This window comes from Ammospiza nelsoni, chromosome 11 (genome assembly GCF_027579445.1).
Source record: "Ammospiza nelsoni isolate bAmmNel1 chromosome 11, bAmmNel1.pri, whole genome shotgun sequence".
Classification (NCBI taxonomy): domain Eukaryota; kingdom Metazoa; phylum Chordata; class Aves; order Passeriformes; family Passerellidae; genus Ammospiza; species Ammospiza nelsoni.
The window spans coordinates 9,336,637-9,352,475 of record NC_080643.1 but is presented as its reverse complement, the minus strand read 5'-3'; the positions used below and the strand labels follow the sequence as shown (position 1 = coordinate 9,352,475).

Sequence of the window (15,839 nt, the reverse complement as noted above, 5' to 3'; positions counted from 1 at the left end):
TTTATATTTTTGAGAAGCTGTTAGCACTGAGTATTGCAACGCTAGGTAATATATTGTTCTGTTGGGTTTTAATGGCCCTCTTTATCGTTTTTTAATTCCAGTTATACTTCTACATATCTGCATCTTTGAAAAACACTTATTTGACTCTTAATAGTAAAACTGGCAAAGGAAAGAGTGGAGTCAGGAAAGTTATTTCAGCCTGACAGGAAAGTTTAGGTTGCTTAGTCAGCTAAGCGTGTATTATTAACAAACTTCTAGATCTCATAAACAATGTGGGAAGCAATTCGTGCATTTGTGAAAGAAATCACTCAGGATTTTTGGAAGTCACAATACACACAGTCTCCAAACCCAGATATTCTTATATGACTTTGCAGGAGAACAAGGTCTGGTAAGAATACTGTTCTGTGTAGCATCAGGAAATCTATAAACACTGTGCCCATACTTGAGGAAAAACTGCTTGGTTTAAATGTTCATGAAGAATGCATGACAGAATAAAGCTCTGGCACATGATCTTGTGAGGGATCCACCCTTCATCAGGGCAGGCTGATTCAACCATAAGATAATTTGTATTTTCAAAGAAGTAACAGGGAGAGAAAGTTTTTTAAAAATATTCCATGTTCTGGTGGAAGAAGGATGCAGCTGAATTCTGTGGCTTGAAAGTAAACTTACTTTTGAACAAACTCAGTTTAAGGAGTTAGGCTGAATATTTTAACAGAGAGCTACCAGGTGGGCAATTCACTACAGAAATGGGGAATCCCTACTGTATTTGATAACCATCACACTAGTTCCTCCAGCTCTTATGGAAGCTGAGTTTTCTACAGCTTTAGGAAAACCATTGCCATCTTAATAGAGTTATCTTCGGTTTTTAGAAATGGAACAGCAGCAATAGTGAACAGAGGTGAGTGTTACCTTCCATACAAAGCATGACAGAATAAGTCAGGATTCTTCCACCTGAAAAACAATAAATGACAATTATCTTCAATTCCTGAATCACCTGGAAAGTTTAGAGGGGGAGGAGCCTTTTTTTTTTTTTTCCTTTTCCATTAGAAGTATGAACAGGTTGCATGGAGTAAGCTTAAAACCAAGTGACAACTTAGTCCTTGATGTGTGCAGTTAATCTGGGAAGCTTCTTGCCACAGGATGTTGTGAATGCCAAATATCTGTGTGTATGTGAGGACATGGGGCAGGTCTGTAGAAGAGGGAGCTATTGAAGGTTACTTAATGCATAGAAACCACCTTAATCCCAGGAAGTCCCTGAGCTGCTCATTGTTGAAGCTTGGGAGAGTATTCAGGGAGGTGAAGTGCTTCTATGGGTTTGCTTCAGTCTGATGTTTCAGGCCAGAGCCAGACAAGTGCAGCCTGGTTTGTCAGCATGGGTGGGAGGGGGGATGCTAATAAAACTTGTAAAAAAAAGGGAGTGGCACAGCTTGTGTTCTGGGTTGGTTCTGTGCTGCTGGTGATGTACCGCATGCACCTCTTGCTTGCTGAAGGCACTGCCTTGGGCTGCTGGAGTCTGCAGGCTGTTGACTTGAATTTGAAGAGAGGCAGAGAGTATGTCTAGGAATTACACAGGTAGAAAAGTGGTGTGAAGATGAATATTGTAAGCAGAGAAGCTGACTTTCCCCTTTTCTCTGTGGCGAATGCTCTTCCTGCTATTATGGGATAGTAGGTTTTATTGAGATACAGAGGCTGCCTTTCTGCTGATAGCCTACATCTTATTTGTGTTAACTTCCCTCCTTTGAAAGGGTGTTTCTTGCTTTGTAATGAACTCTAACTTCATTTGAGCTAAAATGGGTGATAAGCTGATGCATGAACAGTAAAACCTCTGTTCCAAAGCCTTTTCAAACTAGAAATGTCATGGCCTACGTGAGGTTCATACTCTTCAGAAGTACTCAAAACACTGGTCCTATTTTAAGTCCTGTCTAAACATTTAAAAATAACTCAGAAACAGGGCTCACTTCTAGATGCTTCACCCTTGAAAGCCGGCTCTTGCAGTTGGTTTTAGATGCTTACCCAAATGTTCAGAGGGCACAGTACAGAACAGCCCTGCTTGTTCCTTTGAACTTTTAATTCAGACGGAAGAGAACAACATCAGGCTATCTGTTATTTTGTCTCTAGAGACATGGTCTCTGCTGTTTTGAGTTTTGGGAGTGGGGGGTTTAAAACTCTTTGTTGACTGATTTTGCTGCTGTGATCCCTGGGGAACAGCTCTGCAGAGCTGACCGGTAGCGGAACTACGGTGCTGTGTATTCTTGGAGACAGCTCTTGTGACTGAAAACTGAGTTGGTGTGTTTTGGGAAGCTACAGCTCCTCTCCAAGGACAGAGAAACAATCTTGTGTGCATATCGTGTTCTCTAGTGAACATTACTCCATGGGGTGGCTGAGGAGTTGGGTGCTGAGATTACAGACAGACCTGGGGCTGAGGGAGAATGCAGGTGGAGGGGACTGAAGTTCCTTTCCTGTTGATTGCTCCCCCTTTATCTTGATTTAGTCAACTCTGATGTGGGAAGAAGTTTCTATCCCAAACCCTAAGTCTCATCATTGCAGAGTAGCAATGTGCTCAGTTGTTACCCCATTTATGGAGTATTTTTCCTGGTTTGTTCTCAGTTTCTCAATTATTGTTTTCATCAGTAGCTTGGCTCAAGCAGTGGTTCTCTCTCAGCTTGCTCCTGTGTGTGCTGGACCTGTCTGCCCTTCTCCAGTTAGTCTCTCCAGATTAGTTTTAGTTTGAACCCATCTTTAGCCAGTATGATCTTTTCTATTCCTAGCTGATCCATGATTTTAACTAGTGTATTTCCCACTAAGCCCTGAGAAGATTTAAACTAAAACTTTTTCATGAGGCTAAATTTGTGTCAGCCCCACCATGGACTCCAGGGTTGACATTCAGTGGCTGATTATTCAGTTTAGTCCATGTATAAGTCTGAAAAGTGCTGTCTGAGCCACACTTTTGTGGGGTTTTGATTAGTTATCTGTGCATGGCAGAGTAAACTGTTTCCTTTCCCAGAGGAAGGCATAGTCACTGCCATGTGTGTGGAGTACACAGCTTAAAATGACAGAGGAGGGCTGCCTGGAACTGGGACAGTCTGCAAACAGAACTGTGATGACCACAGGCTATGGTTTATCCTTCTAGCACAGATGTGCATACTTCTCCCTTGTTTCCTTCCTCTCTGTTCTGTCTAGCTGTTCCTTCTAGCAGAGGAGCAGCCACTCAGCTGTAGAACTCAGTGCTGTTCCTGACAAACTACTGTAAATCTGGTTTTCCTGTCTCCTGGGCACTTTTTTGCCCAGGGGTGACCCTGGCAGGCACCATGGTCTTGAAATGCCAACAGTCAGCCAGTTATACTGGCTGAAGTTCCTGCTCATAGCAGTTTGCATTTCAGATTGGCACTGCAGACCTGTTTAGTGCTTCTCTGCAGCCCTAGGGTGAAGGTCTGGGCTTCTCTGAAAGGGGAAAGGATGAGCCAGTCAGTCCTGCTCAGCCAGTGGCTGTCAGACTGAGCAGGTGGGAGGGTAACAAACCAGATGAAGAACAGTCTCAACCAAAAGTCTTTAAAATTCATGGCTCTCATGAGCAGGTAGCTGGTTCTGAACCTTTGTGACTCTAGGACAGCACAAAAGAAGTTTTCTCAGCCCTGAGCCGGGAGCTCAAATATTTTGCCAGTAAAAATTAGAATCTCCTTAATCTGAGTGAACAGAAACTTGTGTTTGTAAAGCCACTTGAAGGTATAAAATTTCTTATTGGGAATTTTTTCTTGTTATACAGTTCCTTGTCCTGGATAAGATGTGGCTAAAATAACTGGAGAACTCTTGTTCTGCATGGTTTATTTCTCCAAGTACCAAATCTTGCAGGGTCCCAGCTTCTGCTTCCTTTGCCACTTAATTTTACTGTTGCTTATTTTCACTCCTCAGGCTGTGGACCCACTGTGGTATGAAGGAAGAGCATTGCCTGATGGTTTGTGCCCAGCAATAGTTCTCTCATCCCTTTCTATATGCAGTCTGGTGCTCTGAATTTTGTCTTTGAAACAAGAACTTCCAAGTGTGAGCCATGTGTGGCATGGAGGGCTGTGGCTGTGCAGTAGAAGAATAAGGCTGCATGGCTGCTGCCAGCCTGTGACTCCTCAACCATGTGCACCTTGAATGCCCTTCATGGATGGTCCCTGGGCCACCATTCCATGTTGGACTCCATCTGAAAGCACTGAATATCCAGCCTGCATGGGACAGTCTTTGTTCAGAGCTGTTGTGACTGGGGTGAAGTTGATCCTGGCCCTCAGGTCTGCTCCCAACCTGTTCAGGCTTCTGCACTTGTGTGGTGAGAGCTGTTGTTCCTTAGATGTGTTATGTAGGTGTGAAGCTTCCCAAGCTTGGGAAGGTCCCCAGGCTTTTTGAACAGCATGGTGTGTTGTTATCTGTTACTGGCTTTATGAAAGCCTTGGCATTGGCTTCCCGAGGTGGAAGAAAATGTCTGGTCACCTCAGTTTGGATCATTATCTAACAGACCTATGTAACCTAATTGCCAGACTATTGAGCCTGGTAGTTCACAGCTGATGACTGAGAACCTTGCAGGCTGAGGCACTAATTCATGGCAGATAATTGATCAAAGCGTCATTTCTGATAATGCTTTAACATAACTTGAGTAATACAAAGTAGAATATACCTCATCTTGGTCTGAAGGCAAACCACAAGCAGATTGTGGTAGTGATGTGGAGTTCTGTTTATTCTGCTGTCTCTTCTGGGTGGGAGGGGATAGGTACTACTCATGTGGCTGCATTGCATTAAATGTATTTGCATGTTGCTGCCTGTATTCATGGCTACAGCCAGAACTGCTGACACTCTTGGAGTGAGAGGGGAAGACTGTCAAATTGCTGTCAGGATGTATGGTTCTCCAGAAGATGAGGAGAGGGCAGAAAAATGAATTTTATTTTAAATTAAGGAAAACACCAAGAAGAATTCTTCCTGCCCACCCAGGGCACATTAGTTTTTTATAGATTGACTGTGGTACTAAATCTGAGACTTAAGGGTGTCAAGAAAATGTTTTTAACAGAGCACCTTGCTCTGCTCAATGTCTTCAGAGCAAATGATTTATTCAAGACAGGCTATAGTGCTTAACATTTCTTATTTGCATCTTGACACCTGGATGGTGGAGCTCGGTGGACCACCTGGATGTGGTCCTTGCGTGTCTGCCTGTCGTCTGTACCACTGCTGGCATGAACTCCTTCTGTGGTGAGCCTGTTCTCCCTTCCACTGTGCAAACCTGCAGGGCTGATGCTGGCGTGGAGACCATGGATTTTCCTCTTGGAGTGAAAGTGTAGGACTGGTGCTTTTTCACAGGCATTTCAGAGGATGTTTGAGGCTTCTCTCCTCTCTTGCTGGGTTACTCCAAGGCCAGGCTTGCCTTGGGGGTGTGGCCTTTGCCTCTGTGAGAGCTTGGTTAGGGGTCACGGTCCTGTCCTCTGGGAAGCATGTGCTGGTTGCAGAGATCTCTCTCCCTTCTGCAGGGCATCCTGCCGAGGAAAACAGACTCTAAGGCAGAAGGGATTATGTGGAGATCGTGTGCTGTCCTGGATGTTTGTGGATGAAGCAGCTGGACATTGCTGCTTTATAGAAATTGGCACAAACAGCTCTGGCAGAGCAGGATTCTGGCTTTTGTAGCTGGTGGAGCCAAAGCTGAGAACAGGAGGATCCTGGCTGAGGCTGGGAGAGGTGCCCCTAATGACAGGGAGGGCAGTGTGGTTGGGAAGGTGTGCCTTGTTTGAGGTGGAGGTTGGTAAAATATGAATCACATGTGTTTGAAGTAGTGATGAAATCCCAGATGAAGGTTTTCTGTAATACCTGGCCAAACAGTCTGGTGTGCTCCAGCTTTCCTTTCTCCCTGCTTAGAACGGATGGTCCTGACCTACTTTTAGCAGCCGTGGTTCTGCCCAAGGCTCGGCTGTTCCGACGGCACACACGGATCCGCTGTGTTCCCTCTGATGAGGAGTTTCCATCAAATGCTGGCAGACAGGGAAGAGCTGTTCCTGAAAGAGGGACTGTGGGTGCACTCAACTTGGATCTGCCACTTCTGTGCTCTGTGGCTCTGGCCCTGGGTTTGCTTTCCCATGGTGTGCATTAACTTTTGTGTTGCACTGTCAGGATTCAGTTAGATGGTATCTGAATGTTAACATGAGAGATACTGCCTTCAGAAACAGCCAGGGAGGTTAGGCTTCCAGCCTTCTAAATATGTGATTAGGCAGGGCTGGAGTACATTCTTAATATTTAAAAATAAATAAAGTCTATAAATGTACCATAAAATAGAAGTTTAAATAGAATATCATCCTGGGGCAAATTGCAAAGCTCTGTGTAGCTCAGTGTTCTGCCTTTGACAAGATCCAGAGGCAGATGCTTAATGAGGATTGTAAAAAACAGGGCATGTATAATGTGGTGGGTTTGTTGTAGGGTTTGTTTTTTTTTTTAATTTTTCCCCACCTCCATTTGCCTCCCAGCTTATGACCATCATCAGTTTAGGGCCCTGCTTGGCATGAGGAGTTCTATCTCATCATCTGATCTCAACTATATCTATTCTCCATGAATTTATATAATCTCTTTTCTCTCTTGTTTATGTTTCTGGTCTCCATGACATCCTACAGCAGTGAGCTCTACAACTTAAATGTTATTTGAAATATTCTACATCCAGTGACAATGTCCCTGAGCTGAATTAGGAAAGTTGTCTGTAACTTTGGTGAGTGCTCTCTTGTTTCTGTGTTGTAAAATATGGCAATATAACCATGTAATTCCATCAATAACCCCATGTTTTCCATCTTGACACTGTCATGTTTCAGACCTCTTGACTTTTCCTTATCTTCCCCCTGGTTGTTTCTTTGTCTGTCCAAAGTCCTGCTCTGCTCAGTCACTCCTTATATGGAAGCTGCTCCATGCTTTTGGTCATCTTTGTTGTCCCTTTTGTTATTGTCTCCTTTTTCAGATGTGGGAATCAGAACTGCCTGCAGCATTTGACAGTATAATGGGGATATGTGTTTTCTTTCCTCATTACCCTACAGGCCATATTTGCCTTTTTGCTTGATACTCAATACTGGACTGACCTATTAAGTTTTCAAAGTTTTTCTGAGTGATAACAGCTAGTTTTGATCCTGTTGTGTTTATGTACTTAGAATATTTTTTGTTGGTTTTGGTATTGACATTCTAAGATATTGTGTAGTTACTTTTAAGTGCATGAGTTTTATTTTTTACAGTCTTTGAATTTGATTGTGATTACTTTTTTTTAATAATAAAATTGCCACTTCTAGACATATTCCTCTTCTCAGATCTTACGTGAACATACTGAACAGTGCAGATTGCAGAGTAAGTTCTTGGCAGATCTCACTGATAATTCACATCTGACAGGGAAACACCTGTCTTTTAATTACTTACTAAATCATGATAGGGACAGTGACTTTATTTCCACAATAGGTTAACTTTTTTTTTTCAAGAGTCTTAGCTGACAGTTCTTTTAAGATCAGTTTAGTTAATATTAACCAGATTAAAAATTGTCTCTTGGGTCTCAGTTAAACAGAAATGAGAAATCTGCACTTGGAATTTCCTGAGTACTGAAGAGGTTTCTCTGTGCTCCACATATTCATCTATATTTTGGGCAACAACTGGCTAACTGGCTTCCTGAACTCATGCAAGCAAATTTGTTTTTATATGGAGTGATGGGCTTAGATTTATGTAGATTATCATAGAAACAGAGAATTTGCTCAGCAGAGCCAATTGGATGGCTAACTTCAGTGAGCCCTGCTTTCCTTACAGGGTTTTATTAATGCTGTAAACCTGTCTAGGCTCTTTGGATATACTCTAATAGAATGGGATATATTTTTCCTAACTAGGTTTCTTTTTCCTCTAATTGAAAGTTAAGTCACTGATGCAAATGTAACATGTGATGTGGCAGCTAGAAGATCAAGGGGATCTTTTGTGGGTAAATGGAGAACTGGTGGGTTCAAACTGGGTAAAATAACATTTGAGTGCAGTGTCAGCCAAAGGAGTGGCCTGTCCAGGTCAGGTCCTGTCAAAAGAAAATGCTTATCCAGGTCAGGTAGCTAAAAAAGTAGGGTGTTGACAAATTGGGATGAGATCAGAGAGCTACTAGGGAAATTAAGTCTTTCTGACTGAAGAAGCTCAGACCACTTAATGTATCCATCCAAAGGATTACACGTGGCTCAATCTGTGATTTGGGAAAGCTCAAAGCTGGCAGGATGTGGAAGGGAAGGATTGCATTATGCTTGTCTGCCCTTCGTCTACTTCTTAGGCATCTATTATTGTCTGCTGCTGCAGCTAGGGTTTCTGTGTAGGTGGACCTCTGTCAGACTTAGAATAGCTGTCTTTATCTTCTTGCCCAAGGAGGATTAAGAAGGAGGATTAGTTTTCAAACCGTTCATACAAAAAGTGACTAGAAGCTTCTTTGAGTTGGAAGATTTTGTGACAAGTTAGACAATATGAGAAGGCATTTTACTTGGGGTAGAGAGCCCTCAGGCATCAGCTTGCTGGGTTAAGGTGGTAGCTTCTATAACTTAGGAGCCCTAAGAAAAAATCCTGGTATCATGAGGAGACTTTAGTCAGGAGCTCATGGGCTAGAAGGGATGTTCACTGGTTTTCTTTTGATTGCACAGAAAGTTGGAGCAGATCCTAAAGGACTTTAATCTTCAAATGTGTAACACCAGCAGAACATTATCTTTTGGTTGTGTTAAGATGCTGTGAAACCACCAGCTGGCTTGATTTTCCCTTTTAAAAATGCACATGCAACATGGTCTTGAGTTCAAATTGAGTTAGTGTTTGAGAGGATGGTGAAGTGGAAAAGTCAATCCTTGATTTGCAATGATAGTGTATATGTGAAGAAAGCTTCTTCAACAGTAAGCATCTTGAGGTTACTTTATATTCCTTGTAAATGTTTATGTAGTTGGTCTTGGTTTGTAAAAATTTCACTATTTAACATTGTATTAATCATTAACACTTCATGAGCTAGTTGTACTGGAAGCTTAGTGTTTATAACACATTTTCATCAGTGAAAGGATGAAGTTTGGTTGTGCTAGAGCTGTTTAGAGGAAAGACCTATTCACTATCATCAGTTAATTCCAGTACAGCTGAAATTAATATTTAAGTAGTCCCAGAGAGGTAGAAGCACTTTCTGCAGTTTTTCCAAAGAGCAATGCAGGAGCATTATTGAAGTTATCACATAGTTGACAATATTTTGTGAAATATTCCTTCAGTATGATTTCAGTCACCATCCGGAAAGATTACCTTGTAATGTTCAGCAATAACTATCAAGGATTTAGAAAACATAATTTTCCCAAGTATTTATCCAAGAATGCTATTAATTCTGTAGTACAGAATTTCTACTACCTTGCCCTTTTATATTTGATGCTGTCTTTAAGGGTTTGAGGTTTTTTAATAAGTTATTTTGACCTCATCTTTGGTGTTATTCACATCTGGTATAACAGAGCTCCCTTGTCTGTGCCAGTCCTGCTCTGACAGGATTGCTTGAACTTGGGATTCTCCTTGGGGTCAATTTTACTTGGAAAATAGTGGTTTGTGTTCATCTCTGCTGAAGCTTTTTGCTGCAAGTCTTCTTAAACAACAGAGCAGGGAACTGCCCTGGTAGTAGTAAATAAGACTCAAAGAAGATTTATTTATTTAATGGGAATGCCATCTTTCACAGCAGAAAACAGCAAGTCTCTGTTGAGCATATGAAGCTTAGAAGGGGGCTGTAATTCAGGGCTTTTGTGCAGAAAACATAGTGGTGGAGTTCCTGCTGCTGGGCCATTTGAATGTGCTGGAGCACAAGGGTCATCGTGCAGCTGGAAAATGGTGCTTTTAATTTTTAAATCTTTTAGTGCTCACACTGTGGGTTGGCTCTGAAAAAGATAAGGTGGAAATTGCAGGTGCAGATTTCAGAGACCTATTTTTTTCCCAAGGCTGATTTTGCTGGGTTTGGTGGTGAGTATAAAATCTAGCCTAGAAGTTGGAACATAACTGACCTCTCTATGTTTGGAGGACAGAATGTGGTATTAGGGAAATTATCTGGGAGGATTGGAATAATCTCTGTGTTGATACGCTGTTAAAATGTGCCCAAATGAGTTCTGGGTTTGTTTCTTTATTAAATAAGCAAAGTTTCTCAGAGGGATACGTGAGGTCAGAGAGGTAAAAATAGTGCTACAGAAAACACAGTCTTACTTCAAATTTTAAGTAACACAATAGTGCCTTTGCTTTAATGTTACTAGTTGTTGTTACGTGGTTGTGATATAAATATTCTGTGGCAGAATTGACTAATCCTCCAGCCCTTCTGTTGTGATCCAGATTAAATAAATAAAACTCAGCAGTATTATTTGGATATTAATATTTTACGGTGAGTTAGAGGCAATTTTCAGAGTATTGTCTGGAACATTTTCCTGTTTAACGGGAATTCATCAAAAAAATGGAATATTTAAAATGAATCTTTAAACCTTGGCAATTGCATTCAGAATTAATTAAAGGCTACACACTTTTAGTGCAATCTGTCTACAGCAGCTGTGTTATACACTAGCAGTGAGCACAGGAAGCAGAACGGTTCAGTAAATCCATAAAGAGCTCTGTAGTGTAGCCTGTCATGAAACCATCAGATTTAAATGTAGGTTATCCTCCTCCTTCCTGTCCTCCCAGAGAGGTTGTCATGGGCTTAATTGAAAGGCAAGCATAAAAAAGACAGTGATGGCTGTGCTTGAGAAACAACTTGGAAAATGGAATCAAAACACACTGCTGGCTTTTTCTCCCTCTCTATTCTCATGTAGGGTGCAAATGCTTCTCGCTACTGATAGCTAGACAGCCATGCTCATTGCTAATGTATGTTTGCTCACCTAGCAATAAATACAAGTTCATTTGCTAATGGGTCTTTGTAGCAAAGAGCAACAAAGAGCACTATATTCAGTGTTTATCCATTGTGCAGGGTGATTAGAACCAGCCTGCAGAACATGCTGTACTACCATTCTGTTTTGTTTTCTCTGTTCTCACAGAGTCATGAGGACCAGACAGTAGTTTCTTATCTCAAACACTTTTAAGGACTAGCTCTTCACAAAGTGACTTCCAGGGGAGTATTGGTGACTGAAAGAAGAGTAGCTATATGTTAGAGCCTTGACCACAGCAAGATCTGATTATGGTCTGCTGGAATGAAGGACTAGTTGATTTTCCAACGTCTTTCCAGTACAGGTGCTCCAATAGGTAAAATGCTTTCAGTGAAACATTTGGAGTAGGTTCAAATACAGATCAATGAGCTTGTAACAAGATCCATGTTGCTGGCGTTGTGTCATGTGAGCTGAAGTAATGGTTAGTTCTGCCCTGGCAGTTGCCAACCGGGCTCTGTGGGACACAGGGCAGAGTCGTGCAGCTTGTAGGCATAACCTCTAGCCAGAAAGCCACTCTTTCAGAATCCATAAATCCTGGAGACACATGCCCATTTTACTTTGTAAGTGCTGGCAGAGGAAGGTTGCATTAGCTAAAAGAAGATTACAGATTCCTCAGAGTGGTGTAGCTATAATGATGTCTTGTGATTCTCAGCTGCTTCCAGATCAAAGATTCTCTTCTCCTTGTCATTGTTGCTGTTCACAACATAGTCAAGCTCCTGCTGTTGGGTGGCCATCAGCCTATTGCTTTGTTTGCAGGCATTTTCAGCTTTGAAACTGAGGAGACTCCAGACAGTCATACAAGCCATCATGACATCTGCATGATGGCAGTGCAGAGGTATAGAGACAGTTGTGTGGTTAGGGGGTTTCTTAAATCAAGTTCTCTCCAACAGAAATGATGAAAAAACGTTAAGAATAACTGTCATGTTGGAGTTGGAGCAAGATCTTTTCTGCTGATCTAAACCTGAGGGGATAGAATCAAATTAGATCTCCTTCCTTCAGTCTGTGTGTATCTTCTTGCTGGGTTTTCCCACATAGTGTCTCCCACACGGTGAGGGTTTCTCTCAGGTGCTACAATGCACTCGCTTACCACTCTGGAAAAGAGACTCCTAGGGTAGTTCAGGGCTGTTTGCCAGTCTGGGTGAAGCAGAGTGTGTTCATAGCTCTGAAGCAGAAAGCACTAAGTGTCCATTATCAGGGCAAACAAAAGCCCCAGTGTGCACGTAGCCTAAACACAACGCTGGTGCGGTGTGAATCAGTGGCTGTGTGCTCTGGGGGAAAGCTGCCAGCCCAGAGCCAGCATTCCTGTGCCTGGCCATATCCTGACAGTGCTGCCTACTTACCTACAAGAACCGTGTGAAGTGGAGCTTTTCCAGAGCTTCACAAAGCCTATATTTAATAAAGTGTTGTTTTTGTAATACCTTCCATCCGCTGGATTTCACAAGTAAACTAATCCTCTCAACTGGTCTTTAGATAGAGCAAAGATGCCAGTTTTACTGACAAAGGAGCTGGAAAGCAGACTTCTGGGGTTTTTTCTGCAATAGCAGGGGAGTAGAAGATGGATCCAGAGTCCTACAGCTGTTGTTCTCAGCATTGCTACTGTGTTTTCTGCACATTGTGTGCTGGACATTGTATAGAATGAGTGTAAGACACAGTTTATGGGTTGAGAAGTTTGTGGCCTAAATTGGTTAAGTCCTGCAGTAAATGCTGGAGTAGTTTACTCTTGAAATGCTGCAGATCTTTTTCTGCCTCTGTGATTTAAGCACTTCTGAGCCAAAATCACTTTGAGCTTATGAGGAAGACCCAAGAGGTCTGATGCCCTAGGAGGGGAGTGATGATAGTTTTCTGAACTTTAACTACAAAATTAATATCACCCCTGAGGAGCTGAGTTGCCAAAATGAGCCCATCAGATTACAGGGCAGTTCTGGAGGAGATACTGTACTCATCAGCTCCACGGAGCCTCTGACCCAGCTTGGCAGCTGTGCAGCTTTGATACCCTGCCTGCAAGAGGGAGGGAGGGCTGCAAGGAAATAGATTCACAGCTGCATCACCACCTACTTCTCAATTTAAATGAGGTGGCACTCATAGTAAATTATTGAGTACTTGCAGCTGTTTCCCTTTCTCCATGGGGAAAGTGTTAATCTAAATGCTGCAGGTACTTATTACCACATTTCCACCAGGCTGTGGGGATCCCCATCTTGTCCAGAGCAATTGTTCCCATCCATGGCATGGCTTGAGTGGATCACAGTAGGTTTCAAAAGGAGTTGGTCTAAATATTCTCTGGAGAGGAGCTGAACAGGTCTGGTGATTCCCTGGGTCTGTCCAACATCTACCCTGGACTTGCTTGCAGTTTGAGACATGGGAAGGAATGGAGCCTTGTCCACAAAGCAGGCATGTTTAAATCACCTTTCACAGTACTGGGAGAAGTGCTGTGGAGAAATGAGTGTCAGTATGAGACTTCTACCCCAGATAGAGCAGGAACAGGTACAGCTGATCTCCCCTCACCTGGATGTGCTGTGTAAGTTCCCAGGAAGATGGGATCCCACAGGGTCTAGCTTGGCAGAACTGAGGGCAGACTGGTAGCCCCAGAGGGGAGGCTTGGAGCTGATGTGACTGATATTCCAGAGGCTTAATCCTGGCACCCAGGCTCTGCTTGGCTGGGTGATGCTCAGTGGCAGAGATGGCATGGGAAGGTTTCTTCTGAAGCATGGGTGGAACAGCCTTAGACCCACAAGAGGCTGTTGATAGCCATAAGTGATAACAAAGAGAGGGTTTAATTATGATATCTAGATCAAATACAGAGTGAAGAGCTTGTAAGTTTGCTCCAAATTGGATCTCAGGTACAGTTTATTTAAGTAATGGTCCTGCAGGTTGTGTTTGTCTTAGACAGTGGTTTGTTTTAGTGGGGTGTTGCTCATATGCAACATGCTGGCTCCTATGGAAATTTGGTCCTGTCCTGGAGAACTTCCAATACATCACCATAGCTCAGCTGTGCAGGAGTCAAGTTAAATGTGGATTTTTCTGATGTTACAAGAGTAGTGATCAGCTTCAATGTTGCATTTACTTGCAGTATTGCAGCTTCTCCTGAGGATGCTGTCTGTGCCTGTCACCTTGGTGTGGATCTGACTGAATTAAATCTCTGAAGGCCTCTTGCTGTGGGTGCTATTGAAGGATTTTGAGTATAAATCTTACTTCTGGCTCCAAGGAGTTATAACAGCCTTTCCTCTCTTGCAGAGTGTTTACCATGCCTCTGGGAACGTTCCTCCTTCCTGTTCTCTGTTTCTTGGGAGCATCAATTCCACAGGGACTGCAGTATGTCACATTCTCACGCAATGCTACAAAATTCCTCCACCTGTCCATGGACTTGGAATCTGGAACCATTTACTTGGGGGCCACCAATTTTCTTTTCCAGCTGACATCTGACCTGCTGTTGGAGAACATGGTTCAGACTGGGCCAGTTCTGGACAGTAAGGATTGCCTCCCACCAGTCTCAAAGCTGGAGTGCCCTCAGGCACACCACACTGACAATCACAACAAGCTACTGCTGGTGAACACTGTGCAGAAGGAGCTCATCGTGTGTGGAAGTGTCCACCAGGGGATCTGTGAGAAGAGGAGCCTGGAGTCCATCGACCACGTCCTCTTCCGGCCAGAGAGCCCTGGTGACACTCAGTACGTGGCTGCCAATGATCCCAACATCACCACTGTGGGACTCATCGCCTACTCGAAGGATGAGGTGCCCTTGCTGTTTGTGGGACGAGGGTACACCAGCCGAGGAGTGGGAGGAGGAATTCCTCCCATCACGACCCGGAATCTCAGGGCCCACGGAGGGGATGTTCAAGCCACAGACTCTCACTCCATTTTCTCCTATGAAGAAACAGCAAAACTGGCTGTGGGCCGGCTGTCAGAGTACAACCACCATTTCATTAAATCCTTCACTTACCACTCCAGTGTCTATTTCCTCTTCTACCGGCGGGACCTCAAATCGCAGTCGCGCGAGTACAAGACCTACATCTCGCGCATCTGCCTGGATGACTCCCACTATTACTCGTACGTGGAGTTACCTCTGCTGTGCCAGAGCAAAGGCAATACATACAGCCTGCTGCAGGCAGCCTATGTCACTCGGCCGGGAAAGGAGCTGGCCCAGGGACAGCTGGACACCGAGGGCGAGGTGCTGTTCGCAGCTTTCTCTGCCTGGCAGGCTTCCTCTGGGAAACTGAGCGAGGAGTCTGCGCTCTGCGTCTACACAATGGAGGAGGTGGATCGCCTGACCAACTGGACTAGGGATGTTTGCTACATGAGAGATGGGAAGTCAGAAGAAGGGACAGAAGTGGCGTATATTGAGTATGATGTCAGTTCCAACTGTGTCCAGCTGCCAGCGGTAAGTGGCTTCGTGCTTTTGAGCAGTCTGCAGCTTGTTCCTTTGTTGCTCTGTGTTCCTGAAGTTGTCTTGCTTACACAGATGGATGTTGAAATCTGGGTTAAAAGCCTTTGGGCTCAGTCTGTTGTGCCCCACATGGGCAGGATTCCTTGCAAAGGGAGAGGAACTGTATGTGGCAGTGGGAAGAGCATCTGGTGTGACCTGGCCCTGAGGCCTGTCTTGTGGCAATACCAGGCCAAGGGCACTGAAGCTGCTGTTCAGGTCGTTCTTTATCTGTGTCATCTCCTGGCCTGCACTGCAGGGAGGGAGAGGAGCATGTGTATGTGCTCCTGTGTGTTGGGAAGGGAATTTTAGAGGTGTGCTGGGTCCCTGTTGCTTATGGTGAAGTGCACCTCACAACAGCTTCCTGCAAGGGCACTCAGGAACAAAAAGGAACATTAGCAAAACCAAGTGTCAACAAAGAGACGTTCAAAACCCTCGGGGATGTGCTCCTGTGTAGCAGGTTTTAAGTCACCCTGCTTTGGCAGAGGGGTTGGACTAGATGGTCTCTAGAGGTCCCT

The 15,839-nt window shown here is 43.8% G+C and overlaps 1 protein-coding gene across 1 annotated transcript in view; it reads left to right on the top strand.

The window, feature by feature from the left end:
- The window catches only part of PLXNB1 (plexin B1), a 76,691-nt gene that overhangs the window by 23,646 nt on the left and 37,206 nt on the right, over positions 1-15,839 (top strand). Inside the window, exon 3 of the mRNA XM_059480245.1 lies at positions 14,136-15,279. Coding sequence (XP_059336228.1) covers positions 14,146-15,279 — 1,134 coding nt within the window. The 5' untranslated portion in view covers positions 14,136-14,145. The remainder of the gene's footprint in view (positions 1-14,135; positions 15,280-15,839) is intronic.